The sequence below is a fragment of the Brassica napus genome, chromosome C5 (genome assembly GCF_020379485.1).
Source record: "Brassica napus cultivar Da-Ae chromosome C5, Da-Ae, whole genome shotgun sequence".
Taxonomy (NCBI): Eukaryota; Viridiplantae; Streptophyta; class Magnoliopsida; order Brassicales; family Brassicaceae; genus Brassica; species Brassica napus.
In genome coordinates this window covers 7,951,848-7,968,095 of record NC_063448.1, presented here as the reverse complement: position 1 = coordinate 7,968,095, position 16,248 = coordinate 7,951,848, and the positions used below count along the sequence as shown (strand labels likewise).

General features: G+C 30.7%; 1 protein-coding gene across 1 annotated transcript; it reads right to left on the bottom strand.

The window, feature by feature from the left end:
- Positions 1–5,107: 5,107 nt before the first annotated feature.
- Positions 5,108–6,458, bottom strand: LOC106452820 (F-box/kelch-repeat protein At1g15670-like). Its single transcript, XM_013894995.3, has one exon. It carries the CDS (start codon positions 6,358–6,360, stop codon positions 5,284–5,286), a length of 1,077 nt encoding a protein of 358 aa, XP_013750449.2. The 5' UTR covers positions 6,361–6,458; the 3' UTR covers positions 5,108–5,283.
- Between the last annotated feature and the right edge of the window lie 9,790 nt (positions 6,459–16,248).

Genomic DNA, 16,248 nt, shown 5'->3' with positions numbered 1-16,248 from the left:
CTCTGGGCTGGTCGCTCCGGGATGTGATGCACAGCGACTTCATGTAGTCGCTCCGGGAAGTCGCTCCAAGCAGTGCTCGTCCAAAGATCACTCTAATCACCTCCTTTAAGCTCCAAATGCACTCAAATGTCTACAAGAACTCCATGTGGTACTCCAATACCTAATAGAGACATATGTATGCAAAATGCAACCTAGACATGGCTAAATCCTAATCTATATGATGAAAATGCACATGAATAAATGGATAAAACAATGTAAATATGCAAGATATCAGTCGTCTGGTGAAAAATTGAAATATCAATATTTTATTAAAATTCGACGACTTACAATTAAGTCGTTATAGGTTAGTTTTGCAATTGAAAAATAAAACTTCAATATTTAATTATATATAGACGACTTACAATTCAGTCGTCCGTCCGACGACTTACATGTAAGTCGTCCAGGATTTACGAGGTTTGACTAGAATCTCAGAATAAAATCATGGACGACTTACATGTAAGTCGTCGGGCGGACGACTGAATTGTAAGTTGTTTGGGTATAATTAAATATTGAAATTTTTTTTTCAATGGCAAAACTAACCTACGACGACTTACATGTAAGTCGTCGGGTTTTAATAAAATATTGATATTTCAATTTTTCACCAGACGACTGAAAAATAAGTCATCTAGGAAAGTCAAAATTCCGACAAAATTCAGTCAAATGCAAAACTAACCTATGATCGTCTAGGTTCCTTGGAGATTTTTTTGTAACCAAACAAAAGCAGACGACTTATATTTCAGTCGTCTCAGGAAACAAATTTCAAAGTCAATTGCAAAAATAACCTCTGCATTGACCAGACGACTTCCAGGTAAGTCGTCTACAGCCAGACGACTTACCTGGAAGTCGTCTGGACGAACAGATCTGAAAAAAACTCGATTTCATACCTTAAATCGGTGAGATAACTTCCTTAGCACACATAAGGCTTCTCCAAGCACACATAATCTCAAACGAAAGTGACCCATCCAGAATCGTTAGCTTCTATGACTCTATGAACCATAAAAAATGTAGAATCAAAATCTTGGGGTTTTTTAGCTGAATGTGGAGAGAATGTGAGAGAGATGTTGCGTTTAGTTCATAAGAATGGAGAAAGAAGAAGGGTAAATCGATTTTGGGAGCATTAAGAGCTTTAAATTGGTTGTTCATGGTGGTTGGGGTATTGATGACAATGACAATCTTGTAATTACTTGAAGATGATGAGGGTGAGAGAGTAAAAATGTCATTTTCGAAAAAAAAAATTTGATGGCATTTTCGTGAATTATATGAACTTGTGGGGTGAATAGGGCAAAACTAATTTCGAAAAAAAAGGTTACTTTTGTGTTTGACTTTGAGTTTTAGGTCAATTTCGCAAAAAGCTCTTTTCTTAAATAGTCATTTTAAAGTTTTTGTCACAAAACAACATTCAAAGAGGAAAATTATCTAAATATGTTTAATTAAAAAGGCAAAAGACTATTTACCCCCTTGCTCTATAGATATATAAGTTTCGAATTATATGTTTTCAAATTCGAACATTCTATAATTTTGTTATATTTATAAAAAAAAAACAAATTTTCTTTTTGAAATTCGAAAATGCTTTTTGAAACTATATAAAAAAATATTTTAAAATTATTAATATTTATAAATGTAATTATTAATATTTATATTCAAAAATGATAATATTTATAAAAATAATTATATTTTTAAAAATGTAAGAGTATATAAATGTAATGAATTATAATTTTAGACATATAATTTGGATTTAAGGTGCAATAGATATTTGGTAAGAATAATTATTTTGTTTTCTAGTTTTTTATCACATGGATTTTGAAAATCACATGGATACATGTGATATTTTGAAAGTTTAGTCTCATGAATAAAAATGAATAGAATTCATCTCCCATTAACAATAGATTTGTTGATTCTATTTCTAACTAATTAAATAATCAATAATAACTAAACTTTTTTGAATTAAAGAATCAATAATAACTAAACTTTTTAACTAATTAAAGAATCAATAATAACTAAACTTTTTGATGGGAGAATCAATAATAACTAAATTTTTTAGAATTAAAGAATCAATAATAACTAAATTTTTTAACTAATTAAAGAATCAATAATAACTGAACTTTTTGATGGGAGAATCAATAATAACTAAACTTTTTAACTAATTAAAGAATCAATAATAACTAATTAAAATTCTATTTCTAACTAATTAAAAAATCAATAATAACTAAACTTTTTAGTATTAAAAAATCAATAATAACTAAACTATTTAGAATTAAAGAATCAATAATAACTAAACTTTTTGAATAACAAATGATTTGAACGGATTTTGAAAATTCTTAAGCCAATAACAATGAATTCTATTAAGATTTCTGAAATCCATGAACAAATAACAATGAAATCTCAAAATTTTCAAAGTTCATGGGAATTCACTTACCAATAACCCTCTTGATTAAAAAATCGATTATGTAGATTATTTGTTAGCAACTTAGCATTAGATATTTATGGTATGAGTGAGTGGTAGTAGTGACCACTCATGCTTTATCTTCATCCCTCTTGCAGGTTGCTATAATAATATAGAAATTTACCACGTAATAAAATCTTGCATAGTTATGTGGCTGACATTACGGCCTATCAATCATGATTTAGTTTCCATTATTTATAGATTATATAATCATACATGGCATATATCCTTCGTGGTGAGATGTAAACGTAGAATTCAAACCAATCCCAACTAATTAAAGTAACGATAATTGAATAAAAAAGAAGTGGATGATTTTACACGGTAACATAACTTTTCATGATATGATTAGAGATTATCGTCGCTGTCGTAATTATAATGTTTTCAAATTAAGGCTAACAAAGCTCACCAAATTTAGGTGACATCTCTATGTTTACATTGACAATAGTCACAATACCATGGAATGGTGATACGTATCATCAGTCTATCTTATTATAAATCGTGGAAAACTCCATCAAAACATGAATACTGCAGCGAATTAAAAGAAATTGATACAGATGAAGTGCTTTTCCATAGAAATGTATTTTATTATTATTCCATTAAAATGAGTGACGGATTGTTTAGACTTTAGAGGTGAAGTGTTGAGTTGTTTTGGTTTATTGCTGTGAATTATATTTTTACGAACCTGTGGTCCTTTAATTTATTATTTTAGCATCCATCGAATCGTGTCAGGTACTTATTGGTATTTAAAAATTTATTGTTTGATCCGTAATGGGAGATAGCAAATCTTGGGAAAATCATGTATTAAAATAATAGTTTTGTATGTTATGGCTTTATATTGAAGAGGGAAGGGAGGGATTCTGGGATTGTACACCAGACCAAGTGACCTTGCAAGAGTCAAGGAGCGGTCCCCATAATATTCCTGCGGGTAAGTCGGGGTCCATGACCACCTCAAATAGATCGCGACTCTTGGATTGGTGGGGGGTGTATGGGTCCCTCTGATCCAACGTTCCATAACTCTCTTTAAACACTTCCTCTGATTCAGTCTCACCGACACAAGTCCCGGTAACTTGTTTTCTCGCTCGTCTTGACAGAATCACAATTATTAACTAATTCAATTGTTTAACAAATAACTTTGATTATGAGTTGATTAAAAAAATTAAAGTAACGCTTAAACACAGTTGCCTATTAAGAATTGGATTAGTAACAGCTTGTTTTCTGACGTAACCTCTCCAATCTGTGACCCTCTTTTCTTTTGTTTCGTTGTTTATCAAAGAAAGGGAAGTGACAGATAATATTTGGAATATTCGAGATTCGTTAGCATTTTGCAGAAATGCCCGCCAACCATTTTAATTGTTTATTTTACACTTTCACTTAGTTACCGTTTTATGTGGGCCTCTATCTGACTACTTTTAGGCTTCAACCCAAATGGTTGGGCTTTGGTGACATTCTCTTATATATATTATAAATTCTCCTGGTTCATGAAAATACAGTACAACACAACACAACACAGCACATAAACAAGTAAACAACCAAGTTTGGAGATCGGTCGTCCCAGACAGACTCTTACTAATTTATCAGTTTGAAGTCTACAAATTGTAAAAACGAGTGGTGTTTGGGACCATTTAACATATATAGTCCCTTGTTTAGCAGACATACACAGCCTTCTAATCATAAAAAGCTAAACTTAAAGATAAAGACGAAGAGTTCAACCTCTTTTAGATATTATTATTAGGTCCACTTTTGTGTGCGTTTGAAGTTTGAACCCATGATTTTTTGAGAATCGGTTCTTTATATAAAACTATTTATAATAATAAAAATATTAAATATGTTGTTTTATCGTATACAATATCCAGAAAAGTGCAAGTGTAACTGCTATAGGCTCTTAAAAAATGGCTTAAGTACAAGTGTGATAATCATCAACGGAGACATGGATGCCATAACTCTCTACACGAGATTTCATATGTTGGCTTGCTCTTGAAAATTCTCTAAATCATCTACACCAGAGCTACCAGTCTTTCCTTTTCTTTCGCGTTTGTCTAGCCTCTACACTTTCTTTATCAGAGCTACCTTGTGCAATGTAACAATCAAGTTTCTTTTCTTTCGCGTTTGTCATTTCTCTTGTGCTTTTGTGTGTGTTTATACCTAGTACAGTGGATACATGCTTCAGTAAATACAGCAGACTTATTAACAAAAAGATCAATTCGGAAAAAGTTTGAACACAGGCGAGTGAGCTTCAGCGTAATTGTCTGAAAGGTCACATGATAGTGAGAAGGTTTTATGTCCATCTTACATTCTTACGCTTGTGTGGCTTCTTTACCTTCGGAGTGTAGCTATCAGTCTTTTCTCGCTCTGCATTGAAAGAGGTCGTGGTAGGATGTATTTCATCTCAGTTACAAAAAAAAAGAGAGTATATAATTCATCTACCGCTAATTTCGGTAACATCACACAACAATGATTAACGGTAGATTTATAAACTTGCATAATAACTTAATGTGGCCCAAATAGGCCCAGATGCCCAACTTTATTCTTTTGATCCACAAAAGATGAAGCTTCAAAGGACAAAAGTACAACGATTCAACGTTGTCGTGTTACTCGTGTTATGTCTCATTTTTTGTTGGATTTGAAAATTGAACACTCATCTGTGTTATTAACAAAACGAAGCACAAAAATATAAAATGAATCAACAACAAATTAACACTCAAGCTTATAAACCTTTTTTGGATATCTATAGAATATTTGTACAGTCACACCATGATTCCATGAACCGAAAGAAACCAACCGACCAATCTTGCATCCTCGTGTTATATCTCCAAGAAACAACCAGCTTGAACGTGACCTTCATATTTTTCACACGTTTCCAGCTTCTCCCAGCGAGAATCACTCGTATGCCAAATGTACCCTACGCTTGGTTCACCGTACCGAGCCGAACCGATAACGACCAGCTTACCAGACCTCCTTACCGCCACGTATGATACATTACACACGTCAGCAGGTAAATCCCCAACTTTCTGCCACGTGTCACCATTCATCACCATCAGATCACGGCGGCAGCAAGCGTAAAGCACTCCGTTTCCGCCGGCTGCACAGACCGGAGGCCAAGTAGTCATCCCCGGAGCGAGAAAATCTTTAGTCTCTGCTCCCCACCGCCGTGTCGCGACGTCGAGTGACTCGGCGATTTTACTAAACTGCCCTTGCTCCACCGTGGTGTAACCACCTATGACCTGAAATTTGCCAGCGTGGAAAATAGCCGTGCATTCGTCTCGTTCACGGCCCATGTCTGGCAGTAAAGCCCATCTGTCTTCTGCCACGTCGTACACGAGAGCTGACGTCAGCGCGTTCTTGTCTTCGTCGTGTCCACCGGCGACGAACACGTTCCGTTCAGAATCAGAAGCGCAGGCGAAGAAGGAGCGTGGTCCACCCGGCATGCTCGTCCCGTTACGCCACGTGGAAGTCAAGAAGCTGAAGATGAAGACAGAATCAGAGGTCCGCCACGTGGCCGGGTCAAGCCCCCCGATCACGACAAGATCCGTCCCGACAGAAGCTAATCTACAAAACAGAGGCAAGCCGTTGGATTTGCCGGGAACCGGAGGCAGCTCGGTCCATAAACCGGACTCTGGTTCAAGAACAGAGATCCGGTACACGGGAGTAGGGATGGTTTTTCCCGAACCGAGTTCCGAAACAGGTTTGATCCTAGCCTGGGACAAGACAACAAGCTCCTGGCTGTGTCCTGAAGATTTACGGTGTCGGAGAAAATCAGGGAGACTGATCTCTCGCCGCCAGAGTTTGGAAACAGAGGAGATCAGAGGAAATTGCTGGTAGGAGGAGCGTAGGAGGCACTCGCGGGCTACGGGCTCGGGAAGATCAGGGATCAGCTCCATATTGTCGTATAAATTTCAACGTTGAAGAGAAATATGATATTGTGATTCAGTTCAGGGTTGAGAAGTAATTGATGATGTGAGAGAGAAGAGTGTTGCCGCTTTAATCTTTATAGAGATAAGTCTTCTAGAAGCTATAAACTGAAAGTGAAATTTAAATTCGTTACTAGAAACTTTTATTTTATTGTGTTAATTGAATACATTCACTAGACTGCCTAAAAATATTTCCAATTTGTGTAAATTATATACTCTATCTGTTTCGTATTAAGTGTCACTTTAGCTCATTTTTCTTGTTTTACAAAGAGTGTCATTCTACAATACCAATGCAATTTATACAATTTTTCAGCTCAAAATTAATTGCAAAATGTATTGATTTTATAAATAACTCGATTTATCTAAAATACTATTGGTTAGATATGTGATATTAATGAAAACATAAATGCATTTTAATGAGTTACTTAATATATGTGAAAAATGTCTAAGTGACACTCTTTGTAAAACGGAGGGAGTAATATTTTGATGATTCCGACTTTCGAGAAGAACATGTGAATATTTATTATAGAAACGTAAGTGTTACGTTCTTTATTAAAAAGGAAAAGTTACATGTTTGTGTTGAATTCTTTTGCTCTTAGGTAAACATCGTTCTATAGACGTATGTGAATTACGTTGAACAAGAAAACGGATAGGACAAGGTAACGAAATTCGGGAGAGAGTACCGATCGGTTAGTAGAAACGATGTGCGGTTTTGGGTTTTCATGATGGAGATATTGTGTACTAATTGGGGACATCTTGGATTTGAATGATGTGATGGCCGTTGGATTTGGCATTTGCCATCGATCTTAATTAGCTAAGGTATAAGTGTCGTTAATTAATCTAGTACTCGTTGTCGATGGTCTGCTTTACTAATTCATTAATCAAAACCGCATGCCTACTTATTCGGTATAAATGGTACTTTTTACTTCTGTCTAATAGTGTCATTTTCAATTTATTTTATGTTCCAAAAAAATATTATTCTATATTTTTAATGTAACTTTATGCATTAAATCTATGTTTTATCATTTTGTATAACTAATACGTTTTTATTTAAATTATTTTTATTTAATTAATCATATAATAAATAATGATATAATAGTCTATTATACAGTTTTTTTTTAAATGTGAAATATGTCCTAGTGATATTTTTTAAGAAACGAAAGGAGTAGATTAGTGGTGTTTGAATCGGAAACCACATCTAACGGAGATAATATGTTAATTAACTGATTAATCCAAGTCTAGCATCTTGAGATTATTAATTGGATTCGCGAAGAATGGGAAAGTTAGTTATATAAGATGATCGACGTGGAACTAACGTTACCGTGTGCCAAAATTAATAAAATGTGTATGTAGGTAATAAAGAACCTTCAAGCTTCAAGTAACGTGTTAATGAGAATCTTTTATGTACATTCGCTTGAAAAGTGATACAAATTAAATTATAGATAAAATATAAAATTAGCGGAATACAAATTAAATTATAGAACCTTCAACTCTAGTTACAATATTCGAAATAATTTAACTAAGGTCCATGTAACTTTTTTTATCATCTATTAGGTTGATTTAAAAACACGAAAGATATTAAAATACACATTTCTTTCAGAACCATAAGCCGACAAAGATCATAATCCTTCTGGAACCAGAAAACATTACAGGAATATGAACCAAACAAAAAATAGAATACTAAAACTTAAACCTACAAAATTATTGAGATAATTGAAGGGGATGTCATGAGGATAGTGACCATTGGAAAAGAGCGCACTAATCTTCAATCTACAGATGGAAACAAATCTGGAAATTTTGTTTGTGGATTTGAAGAAACTTCCTATCCAAAGAACTGGTTTGGTAGAAACTTCAAAGCTCGCATGACTTTAAGCGGGTACTTCCATTAACTCCAACCATATCATAACACAATTAAAATAATTTGGATCTTTATACGAGAACCTTCTCGGAGAAGACACACTTGTCAGGAACCAAAGCAGAGACCCTCCACATTTATTGAAATAAGATTCAAGGCTTAAACATAAACCATGCATAATCATTTATCCATATCCAACAAAACCACATAGCTATAGAAAGAATACGGATTTGAAAACTGTAAGAGCTCTAACTTCTCAAGACGCCAATAACAGAAATGATCCGCAAAAGTATAACCACATATCCGAACCGGAAATTATACCCACCGCGAACCAGATCAAGTATGTGCTTATGGAGGTCTATGTAACTTAATAATAATAATAATAATAATTATTATTATTTTATTTTATTTTATTTGACATCGATCATGTAACATAATTATTTACGAAGACATGCGCTAACCAAATAACCAATAGCCAAATACAAATTGTTAGTATGTGTTAATAGCCGTACATAATACTAAACTACTATATGATATCATATCAATAAACGCTGATGATTATTGAACTGGAGCATACAACTATACAAGTTACTAATTGTTTGCACTACTATGATTATACAAAAAATAGTCATTTTGATCGGGTCAAACTGACAACGAGTCACATAGCTTAAAAGGCGATAACAGAAACTCCAGAAGGTAACTAAGGCGACTTCAAAGAGGAGACTTATTGTCGCTGTCATTGATATACATTTTTAAACAGTTTAGTAGATGCCATTGGAACGAGATGAAATGCGTATCTTAGTTAAAAGCTTCTCATTTGTTCTTAAAGCAAGCATGATTAGAACGTGTTTTGTATATATAATATTACCGTGTTCATTTATTTAAAACAATTGCTAGGATCATCTCAAATGTATTATTCTATTTTCATTTTAAATAGAATTTAGTTTTATTCTAACCATACTATATTTTAGAATAAAAAATAAAATAAAAGAGTTATTATATTTTAAAATAATTTATTTTAACATAGAATAAAAATAGAATGGTATCTCAAAACAATATTATTCCAAATCAATTTTTTAAATGTCGCTAGGCGGCAATTCATTTTATAGAGGACTAACGAGTAGGTGGATTATTCTAAATTTAGGTAGGACCTAACCATTAACAAATCACTACAAGAAAATTACTATATTATGACGATTTTTTTAGTGGCAATATTAAATAATCCGTAACAATAAAATTATTGTGACATAATTGTGACAATTTGAGAACAGTTACAATATCATCGTCACAAATGTTTGTTAGTAACAAAATTGTCACTGTGTTTGCGACACATTAATACAGTAATAATTCAGTCACAAACGGTAACAATATATATACAAGTAACAAATTGGTTATAATTATCAACTAAAAATAATGTCACAAAACTGTCATATTATGGTGACTGTGATAACGTGTTAACTCTGTCACTCATTACAACGGAACTTTAGTCTTAAACTGTCACAAATAAAGACTGAAAAATCATCACAAATTTGTCTCCAGTTACGACTATCTGTTAGTCACAAATTTGTCTATTTTATAACTTAAATATCATCATAAATCCATTGCAGTTAGTCACTACTTTGTCATAGTTTTTCACTAATTCATGAATTGTTGCAGTTACTTATGTGTTGATAGAAGCATCTAGTCGTTTGAAGCTATTCATTATTTATAACTAAAATATACAAAAATACAATACAAGGTAATATCCATATAGACAATAGCGTTAACAACTTAACACTTTATGATTCTTGCACAGAAAACAAACGATATGGAGACTTCCTATACTATGATATTTTCGATTCAGATCCGGCCATAATCTCTAAACAAAATCTAACAGTGAAATTGTCTTCGCCTTCTTCGATGATTTCTTTTATCCCGACCCCGATCTACTCCACCTCTTCCCTTGACTGGGCAATCTTACTTCTCCATTGTTCTTCTTACTGACCATGCTGCCGGCAAACACCACCTCAACGTCAAGGATGAATGATGATAGTATCGGAGAGAAACTCCTTCGATTTCTTTAACCATAACGATATGCTCTCTCTCTAAGCCAGCGACAGCTTTAAATTTTTATGGGGTGCAAGAAAGTATGTACATATATATACAGAGGCACCTCTTTTTAGGGTTACATAATAATAGATTTTAAATGGGTTTTAAGGGTTTAGGTAAAATAATTCATTGTAAATATTATTAAGTCTCATGATTTTTATGTCATGTGATATTGTAGAGGGAATTATATATAAAAAAATTTGGTATAATTGTTCAAAAAAAAAAATTTGGTATAATTGTTCAAAAAAAAAAATTTGGTATAAATTATATATATATTGATATATATATAGTAGAGGGTATTATATATAAAAAGTTAATATTTCGCTTTCATTTTTGACTTAATATTTTTATCTAATAGAAAAACAATTCTATAAAAATATCAATCAAAATAATGATTGAAAATATAATATGATATGTTCATTTTTGTTATAAAGAAAGTATATATACGAATGACTAAAATGATACTACGTAATTTTATATAATACATTAGAAATACAATGAGCTTGTTAATTACATCATTTGGTTGCAGTCTCTGCTACAAATAAAAATATTTTTGCATTCGTACTACTAACTCATGTTTAGTCACCCTATCATCATAAACTAAGACAACCAATTCATAACAAATTCGTAACAAAGTTCTGACCAAGCATTTGGTCATAATATTGTCACCCTTGATTACAACTATCACTTTTATCACAGTTTTGTTTCTAATTGGGACGAAATTTAGCTACAGTTAAAATAGTCATAACATTGTGACAAAATAACAACGTATTTGTCACATAAAATTTAGGTTACAATATTGTATCAACAATGTCACAAATCTGTGACAAATATTACAGTACCAAAATTTAGTCACAATATATCTATTTTCTTGTAGTGAATTATTGATATATTTATATATACTTTACATTTATATAAGATATTTAAGTTTTTGGCTTTTATGAATTATCAAAAATAGATATATAAAACAATATAAATTATACAAATTTGTTGATTTGACTAATATTAGTGCTTAATTTAATAGATTTAGACTGAATTAGACTAATATAAACCAGTCAAAAACAATTTTAACAGAGACTGAAACCAATTTGATGTTTAGGCAATGCCTGGACCAATTTTTAGAACTATTTTCCAAATTATATTTTTGAACAAAGTGAAGTGCAATTAGAACTGCTCCAGGCAAAAAAATTATTTTCAAAGAAACGAATAATCCAAAGAATCAAAGATTTTTCTAATTAAATAATATTATTTAATCTTCTATTTAACAGAAAAATGATATTATTTAATTAGAAAAAATATTTAATATGATGTCCATTAGGAATCTTCTATTTAATTGACATCATATTCAATCAGCAAAATTTTTTATCAATGATGTCAATTAGGAATCTTTTTATAAGCATACTTGGAAAAACGTGTAACAGTGGTATTTACTATTTAGAAAGTAAACGATGATGAGAACAACATATTTGGGTTTTGTAATTATCATCTTTGGAGCCTTCAAAGAACATTAATCAAGTTTATTTGTATAAATAACAATAGACTATTTAACATTTTACCAAAAAAATAACAATAGACGTGGAGTGTTTAAAAAAAAAAAACAAAAGAAAAACAATATACTTGGAGAAATGGCATGTCCCATGCAGCTTTAAACACGTTCTAGGGTCCACCACATATCCGAGTCCATGAACATATACTTGTGCACTTATACTGGAAGTTGAATAATTTCACACATTTATTTCCATGTAAATGCAATTAATGAAGGAAAAGAAAATAACAAATTTGATTGTCTGTATTTTGGAAAAATATAGTTCACCTCGTGTCTAAACAAGACGTCGAGATTCACAACATACTACTAATCTTTTCACATGATTTTCATTTCGAATCAAATGAAAAACAATAAATCTTTGAAATAGCAAAGGTGATCTGATGAAGGTAAGAAGAAACTCGGACAACACGACACCTGGTTGCGTAGCGTTGGGAAAACTACACGGCGTCAAGCTTACAATAATTGGAAAATAACAAACGCGCGTCAACATCTGAAAGCAAAGTCGTTCATTGTGATCGAATGATAAGAATGAGAATTAGAGAAGCTAATAAGTTTCAGATTCGATTCAGTATGAAACTAAATTATACTTCCTCCATTTTATAATATATGATATTTCGGCTAATAAGCGCAGAAAAACTAAAAAAAATATTTCATTCTAAAAACACTTTTAAAATAAACCATTCAACAAATTATTATAAAACAGACTATAAAATGTTATTGGTCCAACAATTTCTAATGCAATTAAAATTGACCACAAAACTTCAAAACATCTTATATTTTGAAACAACATAAAACTTTATAAAACATAGCATAATTTTAAACGGAGAGAATGTTACTTAAAACATCTTCTAAATAAACTCTATAACTTTAAATATAGATTTTTTTCCTTCAAAAATGAATTTTAAAAAGTGACTTTCACTGTTCAAAACTCTAAATTTGAAGTTTCATCTTTTTATTTGCATTTTGATCCTTATAATTAATTACAAACCATATTTACGATTCTTAAGTACTTTCTCATTTATCATTTTAATTTTTAAAACTTTTTATATCATAAATATTTTTTATTTTTATAAATTAAATTTTTACACATAAAATTAAATATTTTTTTAATAATATTTAGAATATTTTAAAACTATAATTATACAACAAGAATATTGAAAAAGAAACTTAATAATTTCTTTTTAAAAGGTACATGAAGACATAAATATTGCACAAATTTAAATATTACAACAATATTAATAGTCTAGTAAATTTGCTATGAAACTTCTAAAATATTGTCCAAACAAATTTTGTGTAATCGAAGATGGAGTATTACAGAAACAATTTTATGGAATAATGTTATCTTTTTCTTGTACTATAATATTTAATTATTTTTTTTTATAATTTTATATTTTAGTGTAAGAATTTATTAATTAATATTACTGTAATATTTTTGTATATGTGCTAGTTATTTATATTTTTTATGGATTTGTAATAATTATAGCAAATATAAAGACAATAGTGTAAATTACAAATAATTTTGAAGTTAAATTTGAAGTTTGACTTTTGGAGAAAAACACTTTGAAACTTCAAATATAAAATTTCACGAACTCTAAAATAAATAGTTTTTTTTGGAGATGCTCTTGTATAACTCGATAGATATAGATTTTTAGTCTAAGATCATCGAAAATAAAATTTATCCATGAGTTACATTTTCTTTTATGAATTAGATAGGCCAGATACCCTAAATAAAATATATCCAATGGGAAGCATCGTCAGCTAGTTCGTCAGGTCAACGCATTAAACAAAACGAATACAATGAAGTGAATAATGCAGATAAGGGCAACCCAACGGGAGGATATTTACAGTTTCTACCTATTAAAAAATTAAATTTGTTTTGGAAAAGGTAGGAAGTTCCAAACCACATTAGTTATGTCATTAAAAATTTAACTATTCATGAACATCTTTTTTAAATATCTTATATATTAAACACAAGTCACTGCCTTGATTAATGTGTGATTTTTTTTTAAAAAATGGATCTAATAGACCTATTACTAAAAAGTCATATTACATTTAATCTCTAATTTTATCATTATTATAGGTTTAAATAACTCACTTTCTAGATTATAGAAACTAAATAATATGTCTATAACATAATATTGCTACATTATAAGAACTAAATAACTATCAATTCTTTCCAAACAAAAAAAAGTGATCAGGAAACTCTGTTATCAATTTTTACTTTCATATTATGTACCATCGTGTTTGAAATAGACTGCCAGGAGCATAAATATTTCTCGAAACTTCTACACCTATTCAGGTACATTTTTAAAACTAAACTGATTTCACGTTGATTTGTGTTTTGTATATAGTTCATTTACAAAATATAATTAAATGTTCAATTAAATTCGTTATAAAATTTATACACGAAGCTTTAAGTTTAGTTTTTGTTAATTTTCTTATTTTGTGAAATGTTTGATTATCTTTGGAGATGATAATATTTTAATATTTTTCAAATTCTATTTCTATTTATTTATTCAATAATGAAATACTAATCCAACAAACAAAAAAAAAATATAAGAAGAAATAAACACATTTGAAAGTTTTAAAACAATCTATTTGATGGAGAATAAGTATACTCTAATATTATTATGTTTGAGCAATCTTAATATACTCGATAATATAAATTTATGAAGCTAAAAGTTTAATTTTTTAATAACTTGTGAAAGTTTGAAACAACCAATTCAATAAAAAAATATACGGTAAAATTATTATGTTTTAAAAAGTGATAGACACACTTCATATATATTATAATATATACTAATTTAATATTAAAAACAAAATATTTATATAAAATAAATGAAAACAAACACCTGTGCGGTTGTACGGATGTATATCTAGTTAACATTAAATCAGTTGGAACCTCTTGGCAAGATATTTTCTATTGTCCATGCTCTAAGAAAACAAACACTTAAAGCAAACAAACTTTATTGTAAAACAAATGAATATGAACAATGTTTTATTGATAAAAAGAACGATATAGAGTAGCTTTGTTCGACTGATAATTACAAAATCTAAAATATGTCAAGGTCTATATATCAATACATCGTTTTATTTTTACTTTTCCAAGTTGTGTAACCCAGATATACCTTTGGTCAGCCAAAATACATGGTATTTCAATTATTTACATATTTATACTACTCGACAACAGGAGCACACATTGTTTGTAGTTTGTATGGTCAGCAGTCAAATAAAAATTAAGTTCAAAAGGTTGAACTAATGTAAATAAGATCATGCCTAAACTAAGGGTCACTGAAAATATATACTTCAACGCATGCCAAAACATACTTTGATTAATTAAAATTCTGAAATTCATGTCTGTACTAGGGATCGTTGAAAAAATACATATTTCAACTCCTATTGCATGCTAAAACACACCTTAACTAATCAAAAAATTGAAATTTATGCCCAATCTTTAGAAGTCAACGCTAATCTCAATTTTGATTTAAACTTTGTTAATTAATTGTGAACGACTAACTAGGATACTTAGTTGACTAATGAGTTAGGGTCTAATCGAAAATAAAATTGGAATGGGTCACATCTGATAATAGTTGGGCCGGAACCCTAAAACAATGGACCATTATCTCTACTACATCGTTTGTTATGTATTTGATCTCTTTACTCTGGCTTGTCGGAATCCTTCACTTTGTCGCAGAAGAAGAAATAAAGAATAGGAGATTAAAAACACAGAACATGCGACATCGTATTGATAATGACCCATTGTTTTAGGGCTTCAGCCCAACTATTATCAGATTTGATTCATTCCAATTTGATTTTCGATTAGGTTCAATTATTATTAATCTGACTCCTTAGCCAACTAAATATTTTAGTCATCATCGTTAACAATTAATTAACAGAGTTTAAGTCAAAATTGGGATTAACATTGATTTCTAAAGATTAGACATAAATTTTAATTTTTTGATTAGTTAAGATATGTTTTGGCATGCAATAGGAGTTGGAGTATGTATTTTTGTATCGACCTCTAGTTCAGGCATGAATTTTAAAATTTTGATTAAAGGTATGTTTTGGTATGCAATATAAGTTGAGATAAGTATTTTCTCAGCTATCCCTAGTTCATGCATGAATAAGCCGTTTTTCCATGAAATAAAAATTAAGTTCAAAAGGTTGAAGATACCCCTGAATATCATTCACTTGGATTTTGTTTATACATTTTTCTAGAACCTATTGCATCGTAGTTATCTAATGTGCTGATGTATTTATAATTTCATTTCTGCTACCAGTGAAAAATAGTAGTAATGCTTTAGTTGGAGCGTTTTTTTCATGTCATCATTCTTGTCCCGAAGTCAAGCGTAAAAGGCGGACGGCGAAA

What these genes read in the sequence shown, in the direction of transcription:
- LOC106452820 (XM_013894995.3), bottom strand. Translation starts at nt 6,360, where the DNA reads ATGGAGCTGATCCCTGATCTTCCCGAGCCCGTAGCCCGCGAGTGCCTC.